The sequence below is a fragment of the Chrysemys picta genome, chromosome 7, assembly GCF_011386835.1.
Source record: "Chrysemys picta bellii isolate R12L10 chromosome 7, ASM1138683v2, whole genome shotgun sequence".
NCBI classification, from domain to species: Eukaryota; Metazoa; Chordata; order Testudines; family Emydidae; genus Chrysemys; species Chrysemys picta.
Genome location: NC_088797.1, coordinates 20330035 through 20353070, shown reverse-complemented (window position 1 = coordinate 20353070; position 23036 = coordinate 20330035). Strand labels below are relative to the sequence as shown.

Below are 23036 nucleotides of genomic sequence, written 5' to 3'. Positions count from 1 at the left end.
GTTAAGTGTGTGTTTCGGTTTTGTAACTGGGCTTTGATGCTAAAGATGCTGTAACCATAGCTGGTCCAAACTCTTCTGGAGATTGTTAAATACAGTGAGACATACAGCTTGCAGACAAACGAGCTCATTACTAAAACGACACTGAAGAGAAAGGCAACTGTTTAATTGTAGATTTGCATTCAAATATTTCAGTATCAGGAGACATGTTCATATTACCTGAATTACTAGTATCCATGGTAAGGTACTTTATCTATACTAGAGGCAGCATGGTGGAGTGGTTTAAGAGCACTAGAACTTGGAGACACGGTCTGTTTCCTAGTTTGCCACAGACTTGCTGTGAGGCCTTCAGCAAGTTGCTTAAACCTTGGCATATATTTCTATCTCCACCACAGCTCTTTGAAAGGTATTATACAATGGAACTAGAACTATTGTAATGGTTCTAGTTCCATTGGATTAAATATTTAAGGGCTTTGGGCTTAATTCTACGATCAGAACAGTTTTAAGTATGGATCCCCAATAGCTTACTTTGTTCACAAATAACGTGAAGCAAAACTCCATGTAATGGGAGGTGCATTTTCTTTTTAAACAACATAGCCAGAATTGGTGCTTTCATTGCATATATACAGCCAAGGTTTCTATTCTAACAACTGCAGCAATACAATTTCTCTTATGCTGGTTGTACAGGCTAGGAACCTCCACCAGCGATGCAGTCCAAAATTCAATCTTCCATTTATGCCTAGCTGTCACTCCATTTCAGACCCATTTAAAGCAAGGGAAAGACTCCAGAATTTCAGTTAGAGTTGGATTCTAGCCCTTACACTGAAAATGGTTCAGAGTGTGAGCATGTCCTCATATGTATTTGCACAGGAGGACCCAGACCCTGAAGGGGCCCTCTGGTAATTACTGCAGTATTGTCAAATCTTGCAATACATAGTTTTTCTTGAAGCCTCATCTGCAGTCAAGTAATTACCTGAGAATCTCAGCTTTCATTTAAAAAAAGTTTTTAATCTTTGTTTTAAAAAAGCTTAATATGAACCCTAAAAGCTTCAAGAGCAGAATGTAAAAAAACCCAAATTTACATGTTTTGAACACTTAGGACTGGTGATACTGCTGATGTAATACAAAAGTGTGATAACTAAGCTACCTGAGGGTCACTGCTTTTTTCCTTTAATAATTGTTCATTGGGAATACAGATAAATGACCCATAGAAATAACAGGGACCATACACAAGATTGATCTTTGCAAACACTTTATTTTTCCAAAAATTCAGTATAAAAATATTTTTCTAAATATACATAAGTACTAAAGCTTTTTTTCTTGCATTTTTAGCCTCTCCACTAGGATTACAATGAGTTTGAACTTGTGGCATAAGGCAAGGAAGCAGCAGGCTCTTAACATTACTGTATTCCCACCATAACTAGGAGTTTCCTTAAAGAGAAATTTAGGTCCATTTAAGCCTAACTATAGGTTTTCTAAAAAATAATTACAATCTATCATTTCACTTTTTTTAAAAATCCCATAAACAGTTTGCATGGATTTAAACATTCCCTTACAGTGTTTAGAATACAAACCCAACACGGTGCTGCAGAGAAAGTGAAACTTGCTATAGATCGTGGGTAACAGTTTCAAAAGTGCCCAAGTCCCACTGACTTTTACTTCTGGCAATGGTGCTCTTGCAAATTTTGCACCAAACTAAACGTTCCTTGTCTGCTCTCATTGTCTAAGCTATGCCATATACAGACAGTGAATAAACATTAAGGGTGACAAGTTAGTTATTTTAGTTTAATAAGGTGGTGACAATATAAAAAAAATCTTTAAAAAAATGCAACATGACAGTGTCCCAAGTTATCTCAAGACTTTTCTCTCTCTCTCTAGAAAGGATTATGGAGGCAGGGAAAGTAAAATAAGTCAAAACTACGCTTAAGAAATCTCTGTCCTTTGCAAAACATGTAAATCTTAGGGATCTGCCAGGTTCTGAGGTGCTACTTGATTCTTTACATTTCCTCCCTTGTGATGATGGACTACAAATGTGAATAAAAGAATCTTGCACTGCTGATTTGAAACAAGATGGGTTAACTACCTATAGCGATAATAGGCCAATAATAGAGTACACAAGGGACTCCTGAATAGCAGCTACACATGCTTCTGTTTGTCAGTAAACAAGACTTGGGGGAAGGAGATCGTGAAAGTGATGCAGAACTAGGTATACTGCAGGGGTGACAATACTTGTCAAAGGGGAAGAACAGCTGCAATGGGTCACTCTTCTCAGAAGGTATATGATATCTACAAGTCTGTTCCTCAAAACTCCACAAATAAAAAGGTTACCTTGACTCCAAAAGAAATAAATCCAGTTTCATATTTTTAGAACTCTTAATGCTGGATAAGAGAGAGAGGCTTGAGATTACACTATGGAGAGAGTCCACCTCTGACCACCAGAAATGCTTATACACTGGAGGGCTGAAAACACACACCGGCTGGTATGCTCCTGTTGTGATGTATTTTTATCTACCGCCACATCTGCTCTTTGCTCTAATTATATAATTATGACTCATTCAGTCCCAAGTAGACAACTAGTAGAAAACATCAAACATTTTCTAGCTCTGAAATTATTTACAAGATGGTTTTAAAGAAGCCAGCCACCTTCATCCTTGCATCGGGAAATTGAATGCAAAGGGTTTAGCACTCAGTTCTGGTCACAACTTCTCAAAGGGGAACAAGTGTGCTACTTCTCCTTTCTTTTCACGCTTGCTCTTTCTGCCTTTTTTCTCTTTTCTTTGTTCATCCACTTGCCGATTCTGAGGCCAAGAAACAACCACATCTTCGGCTGGAGTCTCTGAACTTGGCTCCCCTTCTTCATCAGAAGAAAATCCAGCTCCTTTCTCCATCATGGAGCCGGATGCCTCACTCTGGAAAAAATAAGCATGAATATTAGGGGCAGACATGCCAAACCCACAAAAAAACCCACAGAAATTGGGTTTGTTTTTGGCTTAATTGGCTTGTGAGTTGTTGTTGCCTAGTTTTTGGCTTGTAGCTTTTTTTTTTTTTTTCCCCCCGATCGGCTCCTGGCAAGGAGGGGGAGGGAATCTGGGGTGCAGGCCCACCACAGTCCCACACTGCACCCTGCGGGGGATCTAGTCACATAGAGTATTGGGGTTCTTAGGGATTGGCTTATTTGGGCCTTGTTTTGAAACGGGATTAGCTTGATTTTTTGGCTTATTGTGAAAGTCTGGGTGCTTATTTACCACATGAAAGTTGGCAACTGTGGTTAGGTGGTGTTTTTTAAGGGTCTTTTTTGTCATAATATAGTCTCAACACCATGGAACATGCTGCTGTAGTTAGCAGGAGTTATCTTTAACAGACAAGTGGTACATTTTATGTAATTCTCTACACAAAGCAGTATCAGTCCATGTCTCATATGTGCAGCATTAATTCAAGTTCAGAAAGAATATTCACTAGTCAAGATAGTGTAAGAATAAACCGGCTTTAAAATCTGACTTATCACCAAGCATGAGGAAAAACATATTTAAGGACAGAATCATTTCACTTCATAACCCAAACCAACACAGGTCACTTTGCTCCTCTGAAAACTACATGTGTGGTTTGGACTAAGAAATCCAAAATATGAAGTGGCTATGTCAGAAGAATAGGGCCATAATATAAAACCATGTTGCCTGGTTGCGGAGTGCTCATCTTATGTTAAATAGGGATGAGATTTCAACTGACATGATTGAGCTGAATTCTTGTTCAAAACCCAGTATGAACTCCTATTCAAAGTTAGTGTGAGAAGAGGGGAAGAGAGCTTTGCGTGAAGAGATTTTGGAAGTTCTCTGATGTATCAATTGAAAATTTAAGATTTTGGGTATAAAGCAAGACAGGGTCAAACGCTGCTAAAGATTACATGCGTCATCCATCAAATGACTAAGCATGTAGTGATCTTGACCACCAGCAGCTGTGTTGAAAGAGATGTAATTAGGCTGCATTAATAGAGAGGACAGCAATGGTGCTCGGTTAGCTTCATCTGCTATGACAAGCCCAGAAGTATTTTCACAGGCTGCAACTAACACATGGAAAGGCCAAAGGGAGCACTAGACAAATTACAATGTTAGATATATTTTAAAATGAATCGAGGAAGCATTTAGTTGGGCTTCTTACCCCTCCCCACCTTTGACATTCAGAAGGGTCAAAGCCTGCTCACATTAATCATTTGAGCTGTCCCATGAACAAGAAGAGATTGTAAGAACTGAGGGGAAAAAAAATAGACTCAAGAATCCAGTGCAAATTCTACTGCTATCATTTTCCTTAGTCCTTACTAGTAGCAGATATACACACAGATTCTTACCTTTCTGCAGTAGCGTTGCTTCAGTCTCTCTCTTATGAGAAGTCCTTTAGCCAGCAATTTCCAGTTCCCCAGTGCTCTCTTCTCTCTTTTCTATGTGCAATTATTATTTCAAAAAAATAAATCCTTAAAGTCAGGAATTCTGATATATTCAGACCCATATAAACAGTCTTTGGTGTTTAAACAAAACAGAAAAATTCTGTATATTAATTTAAATGTATTGCATCACTCCTGCGCATTCAGTAGGCCTATTAACCAATCATCATTATATTTTAAGAGGTATCTGTTTGTACAGGAATCATTGTATTTATTCCATCATATAACTTTATACCATTTTACTCACTATCAGCAGCCAGTATGGCTTTTTGCAATGTCACATCTCACAAGCCCAGCAGTGTCAGGATTGGCCAGTACTTATATAGGAAGCCCCAAAAGAACATGTCAATAGATGCTGCAGGATATGGGGCATTCATCTCTGAGTCAATACTGAATTGGGCACTTTTCTCAAAGTAAGTACTGAATCAATGCCCCACTAACCAGGGCTGCTGGAGGGGCCATCATTTGGATTAAATACAACACTGGTGTCATGGCCATTCATAACTATTTTTGAATGAGCAGGGATGCTGGCCCTCGTTCCCTGGCAAATTCCAACTTGGGGAATTATATTGTGCCTAAAATTTAGCCAGGGTATGGACAGACTAAAGTGCTTTGGGATCCAGCTGGACAAGTGGTTCTATTGAAATGTAAGACTGTGACCACTACACATTTACATTGGCTCAGCTCTGTGTTTAATGCTTGAATAGCCCCCACGTTTGACTGTTACTTTACATAACTGTAAGTGAAGGTAACTTATTGTTCAATATAAAAATAAAGACTCCATGAAAATAATTCTCACCTCCTTTTCCCTCTTTTCTATCTCCGCCTGTTCATTCTCCCAGGCTGCGATGAGCACCTCTTTGTATTCTTCACAGACTATGTAGCCATCAGTACTGAAAAGGAGAATACATTCATCTATCAGTTTATGCATCCGCAAAACAGGCCAAGTGCTAGAGGAAGAAAGGAAGCCAGCCAATACATATTGATGCATCATAGACAGAGAAAGCAGAGTATCTCACATGATGCATCTGCAAGGGTGGTTTCCCTACTCTTCCAGAGCAAGAGCAGGCTGCTAATGGAAATGAAAGGACAGGCTGTTGAGCTGAATTCTGTGATGTCACGTGCCACAGCTTGCTCTGAGGTGTTCTGCCTCTACAGCAGCGGACAGTGAAAATGGCATGGTATAGCCCCTTAGCATGGAGCACCCACCATGCAGTTTACAAAATCCTCACAAATCAAACAAACCAGAAAGCAGGCACATCACATACACTGGGTGTGAGTAGCCACCGTGAAAATCAAATCCAGTGATGGCTTGAACACAGTCAATGTCCAGTTTCCGTGCCACTCTATGCAGGTTGGGAAGCTTTAGCTGCACACAGCCTATTGGTAACATACAGGGCAGGAAGAGATACACGTTTCCATATTCATTCCGGGGAACCTGTTTTTGAAAAATGAAAATAAAAAGTGACGCTCATGCTCAGTCAGAAGATGAATGGAAATTTCTCCTCTCATTCAGAAATAGATACATTACGAGTGTCTGCTTAGTGATCCTTATTCTGAATGTCTGATTAGCGACACCTGGCAACAATTCTTTAATATTCAGGACACAAGCCATATTTTCAGGCATTGGCCTACACTTTGCAACTACACTGATAACCCTGGTTTATGGTTACCATCTGTGCTTCGTAACTAAGGGCTTGAAAATTAAAAATAAAAATTAATCCAGAATATGGTGGGGTGTGAATTTCAAGCAGATTAACGATTTCCAATTTTCTCCATAGGTGGATGCTCTTACACCGGAACAAGACTGCCTTATTCCAAATTAACTTAATTCACTTCTAAAGTTAATCGAGAATAACTCCCCATGTTTGCAAGCCCTGAATTACAGGCACAGAACTCCATAATTATTTCCAATCATAAAAATGGAGGCCTACTTAAGGTGTGACTAAAATTTGGGCAGTTAACCAATATAATCTACAAATCCCAGAACTTTGGGATCCAGAAGCTGCAGACTGATCTACCTCGAACACATAAAGATGCTCTAGAAAACTAAAGCCTGTGTCTTCATTCCAGATTTTTGCATTCACCCCACACACCACCCTCTCTTCCCTCCTGCCTACCCTTCCATCCACTGCCACAGGAGGCTGGTACTCCTCTGTCTGCCACAGGCCAAACAGCCCCAAATCGTCTTTCTCCCTGTTTGAAGGCTCTGCCAGTCGTGCTTTCCTTGCCTGGTTGGAATATCCTTTCACCATCTGTGTAAACACAATGGCTGCATTTGTCACACTTTAGAAACAAACGGACACTAATCAGGGATCTCAGATTTTATTTGGGAGACCGAAAGAGAAGGGTATGGGAGGAAAGGAGCGCTCATTCTATAGCTTTGACATCTGTAACTTATAGCTTATGCTTGATGCACCTAGGCACGTTGTGAGCAAGTTGGGGCCAAATCCTCCAATTCAAGGAAGGATCCTGAAGGCTCTGAACAGAATCTAACGAGTGCAGTTCTGCTAGGCAGGAGGCCTCCAAACAGGGATGGTCCCTGAGAGTGTGAAGAGCACATAGTGGAGTTCTGGTTAGAGCTGGCGCATGGCTGGCTGATGGATCCACAGCAGCTGGGCAGCTCCCTGCAGCCTGGAGAGAAAGAATCCCGCCCCCAGTGCAAATCTTGTCTGTGTAAAAGGTATAAAAGCAATGACTATTTATCCAGAGAGGGCAGTGCAAGGACGTGATTCCAAGCTTCCTTACCTTATAGGGCACTTCCCCAATCCTCACCACTCGAGCTTGCTTCAGCCAGGTGTCCCGGGAGTGCAGTGTGTGCACACAGTCTCTAAAGAGGCCAGAACAAAAGCAACCGTCTACACTCTTTCAATGGATTGCAAAAATACACAGAACTCTCTTGCTGATGTTCAATCAATTTAGCTACCTATATAATTTTTACAATATGACAATCATGTCTGTCTCACCTGGAATATACTGCCTCTCCTCTGCAGTATCCTAGGATAGCAGCAGTCTCAGGATAGATGGCCTCATATTTCAGGATATGCCTCTTCAATGCATAAAGAGGGTGATTTTTGTACTCTCCAATGGCTGTCGGCAGCGGTTGGTCTTGAAGCTTAACTAGAAACTGCATGACCCATGCAAATAATAGTGAATTCAATGGTCTTTTGCACCAGCATTTTACAAAAAGAAGAAAGATTGTTTTATAAACTTGATCCCAAAAAGAATCAGAAACCCATACAAAAGCAGGTAATCCAAATGACCAAAGGCATCCCTGGTGTATCTCCTTTGGTGTTGATGGAATTACACCACAGATGAACTTGGTCCAAAGTGTTTAACGACAAGGGCAATGCTGTTCTATGCGACAAATTACAAATGGGTCTGTCCTCTGCATTTGTTCTCCCCAGATTCTCTCCTAAACAGCCTCCATTTTATTTTATTTCTTGTAACTAACATATATATGTTCCCCTTAGTGATCCCAGATTTAAAACACCCAGATATGAATACAGCAAATATTCTGGCACCAAATCCCAGCATCCCTTCTCAGGGAAAATCTCCCAGGGAGTTTTGCCAGATTCAGGATGTCAGGATTTGGCTCTTGGTATGAAATGACCCGAATATCTGGTGTTCATTTACCTCCCTTTCTTCCTTCTTCTCTCTTTCCACAAAGGGGCTTCTATATGGTTCCAGCGTGTCTTCCCACCACTGGGGATCCACACGACATTTCCTTGTCGAAGTCATCCATGCTGGGTCATACCTTTGTGTTACATCCTTTACGTGCCCGTTGCTGTCAATCCCCACAATATAGGAAACTGGCTTGGTGGCATATTTGAAACACATAGAGGGCTGGCCAACGATGCCACGAACGCAGTCCACACACACCCACCTGTCTTCCCGCTCAACAAAGATTTCCAGCCACTGATCTGTGCCTGTCACTTTCACCACCTCCTGCTCCCCATCATCGTCACTAGATATGATTTTGTTCCTCTTCCTGGGTGTATTAGAAGAGCCTGGAGAAGCTGCTTTTGCCAGCAATTGCTCATTTCCACCTGAATTCTTGGGCCCCTTTGATTCCAAAGACCTGGTTTTCCTGCTGTTTTCAACCGCTATCCTTGCTTTATGGGGCTCCGATGATCTTTTCTGCTTCTTAGACACAGTTTCAAAATCCTCATCAGAGAAATGACTGTCCTCCTCCTCCGAAGCCTCAAACTCAGAATCACTGCCCTCATCACTTCCACTCTCCTCTTTGTAAGACACTTTCAAGGTCACTCTTCGTCGGCAACTGTTTCTGGGCCTGTGCGCTCCTTCCTCTTCCCCGAGGTTGCTTTCATCATCACTGGATTCCTTTTGTTCCTGGCAATCCTTGATCACCTTTGACTTACTTTTCCTTTTGGTTCCAGAGGTGTTTGATTCCTTGTCAGCTCCTTCACTCCCTGACACACTCTCCTGTTGCTTGGCTCCTTTGCAGGAGCTTTTTCTTGATGGAGCCTTAGGGTTTTTGGCAGAGTGCTTCTTGCAGGAGCTCTTGCCCTGAAAACAAAAGAGGTGATCTTGATTTTTCTAGAGTAAATAACGTTTGTTAGACAAACTCCAACTTCTACTAACTGGGGTAGGTGGAAGCGGAACAAAGCTTTGTGAGTACAGTACACTGCTGTTAATATGCAGGTTTTAGGGAACCATAAGTCAAACAGCTGGGGAGGGCCATTTGGTGAGCTTCAAGAGGCTGTGCTCTGTGTTCCTAATCCCAGAGAAGAAAACACTGGCTAGATACACGGGCTGGCTGGCTTTAAAGGATCTGAGCTTGTTAATTAGGGTAGGTCTACACTTACCTCCGGGTCCGGCGGTAAGCAATCGATCTTCTGGGATCGATCCCGGAAGTGTTCGCCGTCGACGCAGGTACTCCAGCTCGGCGAGAGGAGTACGCGGCATCGACGGGGGAGCCTGCCTGCCGCGTCTGGACCCGCGGTAAGTTCGAATTAAGGTATTTCGAATTCAGCTACGTTATTAACGTAGCTGAATTTGTGTACCTTAGTTTGAAGTGGGGGGTTAGTGTGGACCAGGCCTTAGTCTCCATCACAGATGTCAGAGATGGAAAAGACCTATTCAATCATTCAGTCCAACTCTAGTGTTTCATCCAGCCTAGTTTTAAAAGTCCCAAGCAACTTGGTCTCCAAAGAAAAGTGGTGGAAGACATTCTACAGCTTAAATCCTTGTCTCAATCGCACCAGTTCAACTTGAGGTGTGGCTTTAAACTGATTTAATTTATACTGGTGCAAAGGCTGTGTGGACACTCTTACTTCAGTTTAAACCTGGCTTATTTCTATTCATCTTAATTTGAATAGAAACATGTATAAGCTAAACTGAAATAAGACATTCAAACCAAAATAAGAGAGAGTGTCCACACAGCCTTTACTGTTAGCTAAATCAGTTTAACATCACACCTTAAGGTAAACCCTGGCAACTCTGCCCTAATACAGCTCATTGTCAAAGATTTTTCTGATATTCAGCCTAATTTTTTCTTCTTCATTAACATCATGTGACTCCAAACGATCATCCTCTGGGCCAGAGAGTGGACCCCTAAAATAGTCAATTCCTTTCTTTCACAATCCCAATGAACCCTACCTTTCCCGCTGGCTCTTTCAGGGGAATGGGTCGCATAGACAGCACAAGCCGGCACAGCAACTGTAACGCTCGTAGAATAAGTAAAAACATCTATTTAAGAAAAAAGAAAAGACTTGAGGTTGGGGGTGGGGAGAGGGGGTTGGTTTTTTTTAAGTATGAACAGCCAGCTTAAAACCACATTGGAGCCAGATTTTAACCCAAAAGTCAGTTTCATCCAGATCTTTCCATGTGTGCTGATAAAGATTCATTTCTGGTACTTACATTGCGCCCATTACCACAATGTCAATGTCTCACAATATATGTGTTTATCCTCATGTTATAGATGGGGAACAGAGGCACAAAGAGATTAAATAACTTGCCCAAGATTACAAAGGAAGTCTGTGGTGAAGCAGGGCCTTGCACCCTGTTCTCCCAAGTCCTAGTTTAGAGCTCCAACACTGAACCGTTGTTCCTCATTCCTGAGGTAAACGGAATGAAAGAAGACAAAGTGGCACCTCTTTCAAGGACGGATTGAGTAAATTATGTATGCTAACAAGATGTTACTATACAGAAACATCTGCCATTCATGTGGACACTGCAATGGTAATTTAGTAACTGTAACCTAGTATCAGTGGTGACCTGCTGACTGTTGTGTTATGTGGGAGTTCAGCAGAAATGGGCAAGAACAGATAAATTCAAACCAGAAGCATTCAAATTTAGGCATGGTTCACTTTGTCTGTGCTCCTCTCCCGCCAATGTATGTAAACATGATTCCTCAGTTCCTAGCTAGAGGTACTTCTACATCTCCAGCCACAGTAAAGACATTCTACAACTAGATCAAGGCTGCAATTTCCCAGGTTTCCAAGGACCATGATGGACTTGGGGGCAGAATGCCTGCAAAATGGCAGTTCACATGCTGCTCTCCCAAAGAATGGGAAACCTTCCCTCAATGTTCAGTTTTATACTCATGAATTATTTTTCTTTAACCAGCAACCCCTATGTGAACTGGAAAGACATGACTCTAGTTTGCCCCCCTACCCCAGTTCCAAAGTCACAGGCTGACTTATTGCCAGATGCCTTAAAAAACAGTTGTCAGTTAAAGCCTTCAGGCTGCTCTAAATCACACCTGGCTGCCTTGGCCTCAAGGGGTCATTCTGACTGCTGAGGATTGCCTCAATGCAGTGACACCTTGATCACAACTGTTTTTTCAGGTAAACCCCTTAAACCAGGGACCAAGAAGGGGCTGTGTGACCCCAGGAATCGCTTTACAAAAGAGGAATCCTTAGGGAGCTGGTTAATTTGTCTCTGTAGTTGCTTTGCACTGCCAGAGCAGACTCGGGGGTAATGATTTTGAACAAATGCACATACTTATCTGTGAAGCCACCAGCATCAGGACCAATTACACTAACCCACTTGGATATTGCCTAGAACAGAGGGTCAAAATCACCAGGCCTTCAGTTGGGTACAGCTTAGAACCAGGGCCTAATCACAGCAGAACCCCAGTGGGTGCTTGTTCAGGTTATAAGGCACATATGTCATTCAAAGCACAGAGGCTACGTTCAAAACAGAAAAAAATAAAGAGAAAGTCGAGGCCCAGAGATGATCTATCAGTTTTCTTCAAATCCAGCCCCACCCCTTGAGCCTAACCTGCGACCTCTACAGCAGCAATACTGCCCCAGTGATCTGGCATCCAAACCCAGCAAGCAACCATGGGAGCTTCCAGACTTCAAGTCACTCACATGGACCAACTCTTCATCATCTCTTGCAGCGTAGATGGCGAAGCGTCTCTCTAAAGTGGACTGCAGGCTCTCTCGATCATCAACAGAGAGTTCAGTGTTGATAGTGAAGGTTGCAACAAACCTTGAAGAATGACAAATTCACCTTACTGTCCAGTTTCCTGAATAACTTCTTCATAGTTCACCCCCCTAAAAAAATAAAAAGGGGGGGGGGGATTTTCCCCAAACTAGTATTTAACAAGATAAATCACTTGAGCTTGGGTGACTACACTCATCAACCCTGATCTCTCTCCTTGTGCTGCATCAAAAATTAACATGAGAGAGCTGGTTTATAAGGGAGATTCTTACCATTTCACCAAGTTGGAGAGGTAGAGAAGGTCTACACGACCTGCAGGCACTTTAGTGAAGTGGGTGGGGATGATGGAAAGGCCAATAGCCTGAAGATCTGGCTGGTTGCAGACCTTGTTCCTATAGAAACCATTTGCTAGCAAACATAGTAGGTGAACCTGGAGGAGATAGAAAATAGGTTTTAAGATTGAAACAGCCAGTGTTTTTGGTACAGTTAATGACTTTACTCCTCCATCAACAGCCAGGGATAGGGCAAATCCAAAGGCTCTTCAGCTAATACAACAAGCCATATTAATTCAGGTGCAACACCATTACAGTTAACATACCAGCATGAATCTGACCCGATAGCTATATGAGGAAGGAGATGCCAAGATTCTCAAAGGAGTTGTGGCCATGTAAGCCAGAGGAGAACGTGGCCTTTTGTGACTACAATTTCTGTAGCCTCCGTTGGAACAGCATAAATTCTGTCTTTCAAATGATCAGTTCTAAGATTTTTGTTTCAATTCCCTCTCCATGACACAATTATTAGGGAAGTGAAATAACGATAGCTAAAATAGGAGGAGCAAATTTTAAACTATACCTGAAATTAATGCAAAATGAAATGCCAGTTAAGTTCCCTTTTTGACAGCCATGCATCCATCTACCATCTGGAAACACTGATGAGCTTTGTTTTAAACACTTCCCATCATTTGTTTTCTAGGACTAGGCACAAAACAGATACAAAACCAACTTTGTGTCTTGTTCATTTGAAACAACTGTCATTGCTTCACCTGAGAGCAGAAGCAATATTAATCTCCAAAGGCAATTTCAAAGTCAAAAGCTAGTCCTTATTTTAAATACTTTTCATTGTACTGGATTTCCCACCCTTTTCCCATAGCCAGTACGGAAACAGAAGCTGGAAGGAGATCCGCCAATAACAAAACAATGATAAAATCATGTACATATGCCTTCCTAATTTAACTCCATGTATATAGGTAATAATCTGGCTACCTTCACCATATCTGTGCACTACACAATAATGGGTTTATTCTTGTAACACTCTAGTGAAGTAGGAAAGTCGTATCCTTGGATCTAGCAATAGGGACCTGAGGCATAGAGGAAATCTGTGTCAAAACAGAAATTGAACCCAAATCTCCTGAGCCCCAGTGCCTTGAACACAAGGCCATCTTACCCTTCAGTGCTCCAGAGGAAGGTGATAAAGGCCCTGATCCTCAAAGATATGTAAGTACTTAACTCCCATTGATGTAAATAGAAGTTAGGTGCCTACATACCTTTGAGGATTTGGATCAAAATCCCTTTGGTGCTCATCAGTATCACCAGCCCCAAATGTGATGAACAGTTTAACTCCAGGAATATGAGCAGGAATCACCCCAGTTCAGTAGCTAATCCTATATACACACCACTGACATCTATCTTGTTCCTGAATTCCAGTAATGCAGATTCTCCAAGCGGCAGGGAATTCCAAATGATGGTCAGAGAGAAACCTGTATGTGAATTTGATTGGAACTTTACTTTCCTTTTTCCTTTTAATTTCTAGGCATGCCCATGGATCATACAGATCAGAATTGGCTCTAAATGTCATTGTGCCTTTTCAATCACATACCACAACTGTTCTGAAGTCTTCATGATCTGTACCCTCTCTGCCATGTTGCTTCTGTGACCCTCACCTTATGCGTATCTTCATGAACCTCCTTGTTGAAGCGTTTCATCATTCTCCGGAGATAGGTCTCAAACTCGGCTTTCCTTTTCTCTCTGCAAAGTGTTATAAAATAAATGTATGCTGTAATGCCCTATGGACCTACCATTCCAGGTTTCTGACCAGGACTCTGAATAATCAAAAAAAAGAATGCGTCAGAGAATCAATTCCGGGTTTTACACGGAGACCCGTGCATGCTTTGGGAGAATTCAGTCAATTCTATGCAAACAGTCATGAGGTGCAGATGTGATTAAAAAACTGTGAGCTCTACATACCTTACTACTGAGACTTAGTGCCTTAATTTAAAGAGCTGTCAGTGTAAGGGGGTACAGCAAACTAACAATAAAAAATACTTAGTACTTATTTAGCACTTTTCATTAACTAACTAACTACTCATCTCTCCCAATACCCATGTGAATTAGGAAAGAAAAATTCAGCATACAGGTAACAAGATTCTACCTGTAACTAGTATTCATAGATCTATAAGACCAGATGTAAATTCTTAGCCTGGCTACCCGAATTTGTGACAGGATCTAAGAGGGCTGTTCCTAACTGAATTTACTGACGGGGTACTACTATATTAAAAAAATCTTATGGAAATGGGAAAAGACAAAGGAGGTATATACCAGGGGTGGCCAACCTCTGGCTCCAGAGCCACGTGGCTCTTCAGAAGTTAATATGTGGCTCCTTGTATAGGCACTGACTCTGGGGCTGGAGCTACAGGTGCCAACTTTCCAATGTGCCGGGGGATGCTCATTGCTCAACCCTGGCTCTGCCACAGGTCCTGCCCTCACTCCACCCCTTCCCGTGCCCTCCCCGGAGCCTGCAGTGCCCTCGCTCTTCCCCCGCAGAGCCTCCTGCACACCACAGAACAACTGATCAGAAGGTGCGGGGATGGAGCGGGAGGTGCTGGGAGCTGCCAGTGGGTGGGAGGCGCTAGAAGGGGGGTAAGTGATGGGGGGCTGCTGATGTATTACTGTGGCTCTTCGGCAATGTACATTCGTAAATTCTGGCTCCTTCTCAGGCTCAGGTTGGCCACCCCGATATATACAGTTATAGTACTGTATAATTACATTACAACAGCCACAGATCTCAAATCGCTTTATAAAAGTATCCTTATCCCTATTTTATACCTGGGGACACACAAAGGCACAGTAAAGTTAAGGGCTTGATTTTCTAAGGTGCTGTGCACCGTGAGTTCCCATTGACTTCAGTTCAAGTTTTGGATGCTCAGCACATCTAAAGATCAGAGGACAGATCCTCAGATGGTCTAAATGGTCATAACTCCAGTGACTTCAAGTCAATGGAGCTATGACCATTTACTTACCCCAGCTGATGATAAAGTCATACAGCTAGACAGTGATCAGAGTTGGAACCTGAGAGGTCTCCCAACTCCTGTCCCTCCTGCTCTACCCACTGTCCTATGCTGCCTCCCCTGTATAACTGATCTTTACCTTCTCTCTCTTTTCTTTGCCTGCTCTGGAGTTTCAATTTCTATCTCAACTGGTTTGCTGGGCAACATCAGTGCAGGAAGGGCAGCAGCTTCTCCTGACTTATCCAGGACAGGATCTTCGAGCTCTGGAAATGGAAAGTTAAAATTAATACCCATAGACTCAAAGGCCCTGGGGAGTCTCTCCTCTCAAGTTCATCTGTTCAAACATAGCCAAAGTTGGACTGCCAAAAGTCGCTGCCATTTGGTGTTTCTTCAGTAACCTATGTTAAATGAGCGGATATTCTATATCTAAGGTATTCATGGAATGCCAGTCGCTTTAGTATCAAGGTATTGACTCAGACCAGTTTCTAGCAGACAGGTCTCCCTTTCACTACACTACCATCACAATCACATCACTTTAGCAGAAAGTCGAAAGAACAAATAATTACTTCCGAAGTGGGTTGAGAAACATTGGTGGAGCAGCATAAGGGAAGCTTTGCCTTGCTATGGGCCATGCTGCGTTTGTTGTGGGGACAAAGCACTTGGGTTTCAGATCTGTCTCTATGGCACCTTACAGGAACACTACATTTAGACAGTTATTTGTAAAATAATCTTCATTAATATTTTCGTGGACTGGGTGCTCCACATTAGGTAGGAGCTGAGAATGCAGCCTTCTCTACAGCGCTGCAGCCCTATTTAAAGTAACATGTTCTGGGACTCTACCATGTGTCCTGTGGTAGAGAGATATTATTACGTACGGTAACAATGTCAAAATTCTACCATAGCCTTGGTATTCTCGACTTCACCCTCTGGCTTTTGGCGCTCCTCTTCCCTTGGTGCCTTAGTCTTAGTGAAAGATTTAGCCTGAATGTATCAGTTCAAAAGGACTGGCAAGACTCAGGAGTGTTTTTAAGTAGAGAGTTCACTTCAGTAGGCACACATTTACAGCTACAAGACAATACAATTCTGGTCTTCACAGCCTGGTTTGATGGCCAACTAACTGGTATCTGACTGAATGACTTAACTTGCCCAGTCCCCATCTCTAGGAAATCACAGTCTGATTCTTCTGTTGGACTCATTCTAAGCTTCTCTCGGCATAAGGTGATATTTCATATTTACAAATAGTTCAGAGTGCCACATATTGGGTAGCAGCATTGCTACACATGTTAATAGGTATCAGGTGCATAAAGATGCAGAGCTGTTCTGCTCACAGACACTGGCAGCCAAACTAGGTGGGTCTTAGTAACACCAACTACCATACATAAAAGGGTCCCTACTGTCTTTCTGAGGCAGACTGAATGAGGGGCAAGACAGAGAGGTTCTGCAGGGAGCAATCCTAAACTCAGGGGCAAATTCTGCTAGGAACCTTGTGTTATTTAAGTAAGCAGTAAAGGAAATTCCAGAAAAGGGGTAAGGCTGCCCCTTTATCCACTGTTTGTGCATGAATAATATGAGGCTAAAATGCCACCTGTTGGTAAGTATATTGATTTTAGTTTGGACCCATCTTTAAACACCCATGAACACTGGGATGTTCAAAATCTTGATCTGTATATTAGATTAGATCCTTTATAAATATTTATATAAGAGATTCAATAAAAAAAATCTATAGCTGTAATAGTGACTGTAGAAACTATCTGAATCCAAGAGAGGTTGCACCAAAATCAAATAAATCATCACTGAGAACAGTATATGACAATATTTAGAGCATAATAGTTGATAGGGCCACTGTAAAAGACTGTTACCTTCCACATCCTCCCACTCATCCTCACTTCCATCTCCATCATCATCATCATCATCATCCATTTCTTTTTTAATAGTTGACTGTCTCTTCAAAGTCATCTCCTTCTGAGAGGGGCTCGGTAAAGCACTATAAAGATTACAAAAGACAACAAAAAAAGGCTTTCAGAGTTACAGTGTGTAGTTTGTTTGCTAGTTTGTTTAAAAATTGGAGGAAAACAATATTAAAATAATAGAAAAACAAATACAATGTATCTGTATTAAAAATAACAGCTGCAAAGCCTTAAAATATTTGACAAGCAAAGCACAAATGCAAAGAATATATCTGTACTTGTAAAGTAAAACATCTCTGCCATAAATAGAGGGAGAACAGTACATATGGGGAAATATTCTTCCCAGTGCAGTGTGTAATGTAGGTCCCCATCTTGTAAGGATCTTCATGGAGATGGATATCTGCACCCTCAAAAGATCCCAGGGAAATCAATGGGGCTCTACATAGATGCAGAGGTTCTGTCTCCATATAACATTTTGCAGGATCAGGGCCTCACAGAATTCATGCACTGAACTGTTAATCTTGCTGAAGCCTCATCAATATAAAAAAAAATAGGAATTAGAACTGTGTCTGTTTTGCTATTTTAGTAAATTTTGTTCAGGTTGGCCAGTGAAACAAAACTGATCAGTTTCACTTCCTGCTATTAGTCCATACAAAAGCATCTATTGACATTTTTAAATACAAAATGTCATGGAATCATAGAAGTGTAGGACTGGAAGGGACCTCAATAGGTCATCTAGTCCAGTCCCCTGCACAGAAGGCAGGATTATTACTTCCTTTGTTGCAGTTTAAGCCCATTTCTTCTTGTCATAGGTTACATTCCTCCTCCCTACCCTCATATAAAGACAAACAAACCTGAATTTTTGACCTAAATTACTTGACAACTTCCATATAAAATTACAATTATTTGCACTAAAACTTGGAAATGTCTCAAATATTAGCTTTCCACCCAGAATGAATTCCAACGTCCTGATCCTGCAAACAACCATGCACCTGAATAATTATGCTCAAGTGCATATTGGAACTATGAGGTTATTAGTGTGAGTAAAGGAACATGTGCGTATGTGCAAGATCAGGCTCTAACTAAACACATTTAACAGTGAATACAATATTGTTCCAGACTGTTATGCTGATGCTGTACATTAACTTACCTGCATATTTCCCCTTTGTTACGATTCCCTTTGTTTTTTACATCTATGTTATTTTCCTCTTTCGCTACTGATTTTGCTCCTTTTTGCCTTGAAGATCTACCTGGTAGGCTATGAACTTCAGTGTCACAATCTCCTTTCTTCTTCTTATTTCCACCAGAAACTTTTGAGAGATTCTTCTTCATACTGGGCTTTTCCTCTTCAAAATCATCTGCAATGGATCAGAGGGGAAAAATACATGTCAAAGAGCGAAATCCTAGCTCCACAGAACTCAGTCAATAATAAAACTCCCAACAACTTCAAGGGAGCCAGCATATATCACTCATAGGCTGCAGGGAAAAATGAAGGCTTAAAATGAACATACTGCCTATGAGAATATTTTAATAACAAATGTGAAGTGTTTACCAAAAAGTGCATTTGAAGCAAAACCATCAGGGAAATTTGGCAGCCCAAAATACACAAGATAGACAATACCTACCCTTACCTTTGATGGTGGATGAAAAACAAATATTGTAATCACCTATTGCAAAAGGCTTTTTCCCCCAGACAAGTGGAATTTAGCAAGACTGATTTAAAGCACCTCTTTTCTGAAGATTCTCCCGTAACAATAGCAAGATGCTTTCCTCATCACACCTGGGTGAAACCACTGTGCCCACTGTGATGGGTGCATTATACACATATGAGATTGGATTGATGGGCACAATCCCCTCATGCAATGTGCTAGGTTTTCCTCCTTTTTTAGAATATGGCATGGTTCCACATAATTTATTTCATTTGGTATCCAGTATATAGGAATAGTCATTTCATGTCTATAAGTGGTTTCCAAAGCCACTCTATGTAAGGAAAAAAATGTCAGTTACCTAATCCCTTATGGGTTATTCCATGTTCCAGGGAGGCTGCTGGTGTCCAAGTGACATACACACTGTTCCTGAAAACACTCACATATACAAGTTACTTTACTCATGCATGTAGCCCCTCTGAAGTCAATGCATGAGTAATAGGGCTATTTGCATGAAGACACTTACGTGTCTAACTGTTTGCAGGATCAGGCCCACAGATCAATGCATTCTGGGTCAGTATAGCAGAGAAACACCAGCCGATGTAATTTTGAAGGAGCTGATTCCCCCCCCCCCCCCCCCACGCTACATTTACAATAATTTACTAGCTGAATATTCCTCTGCCTGTGGCTATCTGATATTCAGCTCATTACTTTGTAATGATCCCACCTTGAAGAAAGCTTTCAAGGTCACTTTTAAGATCCTCTGCATGTATAGAGCTAGCTGCAGGATTAGGACCTAATTTTTATTTCCTAATAAGTAGAGATTATCAGTTATAAAATTACAGCTTCTGGAAGTCTGAGAGAAGCAAGAAAACTAGAGAGATCTCTGTTGACTCTGTTTATTAATTTTACTGAAACAAGCTTTCTTATTTCAAGTCAGTACATACACGACCAAGCAATTGCAAACCAGTGCAGTTGTAAATATATATCAGAAGCAGAGTTGCCAACTCTTATGATTTTATTGCAAGTCTTGCAGTATCTGCTGTTCAAGGCACAGCAGAACTCACAACACCGGAGGGAGGATGAGGGGGGTCTAAGGTGCCTCCTTTGCACCCTCTTCATACTGGACTGCTATGGAAGCTAGAACGACACCCAGCATAACATAGGCAGCCAAGCAAAACTTGAAAATGTGACCCAAATGTATGATAAATAATAAATAACACCACCACTTCAGAAGGCAAACAAGAAGACCTTCTTATGTTTTTACAGTCTCATGATTTTTAAGACAATACCATGCATTCTGGGGGCCTGAGTCATGGTTTTGAACATGTGGGGTTGGCAATACTGCAATGGTTGGTGGGCATCCACAATGGACCCAATTCTGAGACCAGTAATATTGGTTCAAATTCAATGAAATTTTTAAAAAGCAACCTTAAGAGAAAATTTACTGAGAGAGGCTTTTGTACTTTAAACATTCCATTTAAAAAAAAAAACAAAAAAACAAAGGCCCCAATCCTGTGAACTGCTCTGTAACACCACACTCCTGGGCCCACAGAGTAGCCTCCTGTCTTTCATAGGGTTTTACATAGACACCAGGGTCCAATAACATTCTATCAAGGCCTACACTGATTCCAAAACCATAATTTCTTAAATGGTGAGTTTATGAGAGGCCTGATTTTCTGAGGCTCTTTGGGTATCCTCAACTCTCACTGAACAGGAGTTAAAGGTGCTGAGCACTTTGAAGGACCAAATCCAATATGTTGGACAGAGCAGTCACAAAAAAGCAGGACAGTACTCTGTGAAAATTTAGGGTCTCTCTCACACGTTAAGGAATGATAGACTGCTTGGAACTCTCACCACATCATCTTCTACACCAGTGGTTCTCAGACTATTGTACTGGTGACCCCTTTCACATAGCAAGCCTCTGAGTGTGACCCCCCTTAAATATATAAACAAGTGTTTTTAATTTATAACACCATTATAAATGCTGGAGACAAAGCGGGATTTGGGGTGGAGGCTGACAGCTCGCAACCTCCCCATGTAATAACCTTGCGACCCCGAGTGGCCCCAACCCCCAGTTTGAGAATCCCTGTTCTACACCTATGTGAAATCCAGAGAGAAATAATACGCACGGAAGATGTGGTGAAGGAACAGACGATACCATAGTATAATATTAATTATGAGCCGGAGTGTTGGATGCACAAGAAATATAGGCTCAGGCCTTAAGAGTTTATAGTGTTTTTTTCAGTTAGCCTTTTCCACAAGCAGATGTACAATCAATCAAATTCTATTATTTGCATTAAGAATGGCCTGAATTCCATGCTTATATTTTACACAGATAAGATAATGCCCTAAAGATCTGTTAAAATGATTTGTACTTACTAAAAGCCACCAACCACAATCTACCCTAGAACCTTTCATTTTTCTTAGCTGCAGCTGCCAGACCAATTCATTTGATCCTGCCCTCTTTCATTGTGACAAAGGAAAGGTTTGGAAATCTTGGATTGTCTACTGACAGCACTAAGAACTTTTCTCAATTCTAGAGAGGAAACTATCTTGCTTATGTAACATCTGTACAATTTAAATGAGGCGTACAAAAAAAGCTAAATCAGTCATGATCACATGATTACACATTGTATAAGGGACAACATATCAGCAGATGGAGTTAAACACAAACACTACATTATTTAGTGGCTATGAAAACAGATTGTGTTTTTAAAGGGGTATATCTGCTGTTTAATATTCCAAACGCTCTATTAAGCTTTAAACAGAAAAATAGAGACAAAAACAATTCTAAATAAACTTTTACCTTTTTTTTTTAACTCCTATAAAAACCTTACAGGAAAACTGAAGTCACAGAATGAATGCAGCTAGAAATAAACACTACGGGGGAAAATTTGGTTTGTTCTTCACAATCTAATTAGAAATGCACTTTGGACAGCAGGCCAGAGGCTTGCAAAAACAGTAACATTTAAATGAGGAGAAAGTCCAAAAAATCAAGTAAGATTTTAAATGTCCTATAGAAATATGGTACAAAAAATCCTTCATCAGCACAGATAGATCATTTAAAAGTCATTTTTAAAGTAATTCCAAAGGAGCATGTTGGGGGAAGGGGAAATCTCCCTGACTCCCTCCAAATGAATCTCCCTCCCGCAATCTGGTGCCAGGGGCTGCTTCTCCTTGATTTTATATTCTCCGTGATGCTTATGCAACTGCTTGTAACAGACTGTGGCCCAAGAAAGAGTCTATTTCTACACTCACCCTCTGATTCTTGCCTGTGAGTTTGGGGGGCCCTGGTGGCTGCTGCAGCAGGCTCTCCCTTGACTTTCTTGTTGGCAGCCTCTTGCTGCAGGGAACCTTTGCGCTTCTTGCCCATGCTGTTTCCTCTTCACAGCTGCGTCTGTCAAGGGGAGCAGCAAGCAGAGACTGGTGGGGGGACACAAAGCAAACACGGCGGAGATGATGAAGGCAGCCCCCCTTCCTTTGGCAAGGCCTTTGCACGCTCATGTGCACCCTCTGGCCTCCCGTCGCTGCAGAAAAGCCCAGGGGAGGCTGGGCTGACACAGCCGGCTCCTACCTCTGTTCTCTCCTCCCCTTCTGCCTGACGTCTCTTCCGTCCCAGCCGGCTGGGCTGCAGCCCGCAAGGGCGGGAGATGGCGGCGCCCGCCACATCCCGTTTGTGCAGAGCTGCCTAGGGCCGGATCGCGGGGCTGCCGTTGCTCTGTGCGGGGCGCTGCAAAGGCCTGTTGGACAGCGCTCGCTAATTGCCCCTTCTTGGCAGCGGCTGTTCCCATAGTGCCCGCTCTGCCCCAGTGCTCCAGGCTGGGCGAACGCCGTGTCCCCGTTACGTGCCCCCCGGGACGGGAGTGACTGCGGGCAGGGGCTAGACGAGCTACCCCGGTCACACGTGCCAGTTCCTTGTCTCCACGGGCCACTCAGCTTCCAGCCCCGAGGCTGCCTGGCACTAGCACGTGCCCTGCTACCACCCTGCCCCGTGCGCCTGCCTGGGGGCAACGCTGCTGAAGCACCTGGCGCGGTCACTGCGGGGCAGACAGGCCGTGGGCTGACCCACGCTGGCAGCTCTCGCGCCTACTGAGGCCATTCTAAAGTAATTCCAAAGGAGCCTGTGGGTACGACCGGGCAGTGCCTCAGTTTGCCCATCTGTAACGTGGGTCTTCGCCGCGCCCTTTGGGAGTCAGCGCTCACCCTGCCCATCCCCCTGTGACGGGAAGGGGGAAACTGAGCCACAGCGTCTAGGGCAGAACAACGGGTGAGGGAGGAGCCACCTAGAACAAGCCCGGGCTACCCCTAGCTCCTCTCGCCCCCACCCTGCCTGTGGGGCACAGACAGCGCCT

General features: G+C 42.5%; 1 protein-coding gene across 4 annotated transcripts; it reads right to left on the bottom strand.

Moving 5' to 3' along the window:
- Positions 1-1232: 1232 nt before the first annotated feature.
- XPC (XPC complex subunit, DNA damage recognition and repair factor) lies at positions 1233-22475 on the bottom strand. 4 transcript variants are annotated; one of them, XM_008168025.2, is made up of 16 exons: positions 22259-22475; positions 18186-18393; positions 16988-17112; positions 15268-15391; positions 13785-13869; positions 12118-12275; positions 11773-11893; positions 10055-10144; positions 8069-8962; positions 7399-7559; positions 7181-7262; positions 6553-6687; positions 5701-5870; positions 5232-5325; positions 4340-4429; positions 1233-2906 (listed from the first exon to the last, which is right to left on the bottom strand). In XM_008168025.2, exons 1-16 carry the CDS (start codon positions 22473-22475, stop codon positions 2694-2696), a joined length of 2967 nt encoding a protein of 988 aa, XP_008166247.2. In that variant the 3' UTR covers positions 1233-2693. The 4 variants fall into 4 exon arrangements, with proteins under 4 accessions (XP_008166247.2, XP_005288490.2, XP_042705784.2 ...); XM_005288433.3 differs by lacking the exon at positions 22259-22475 and adding an exon at positions 21943-22081; XM_042849850.2 differs by lacking the exon at positions 6553-6687.
- Positions 22476-23036: the final 561 nt, after the last annotated feature.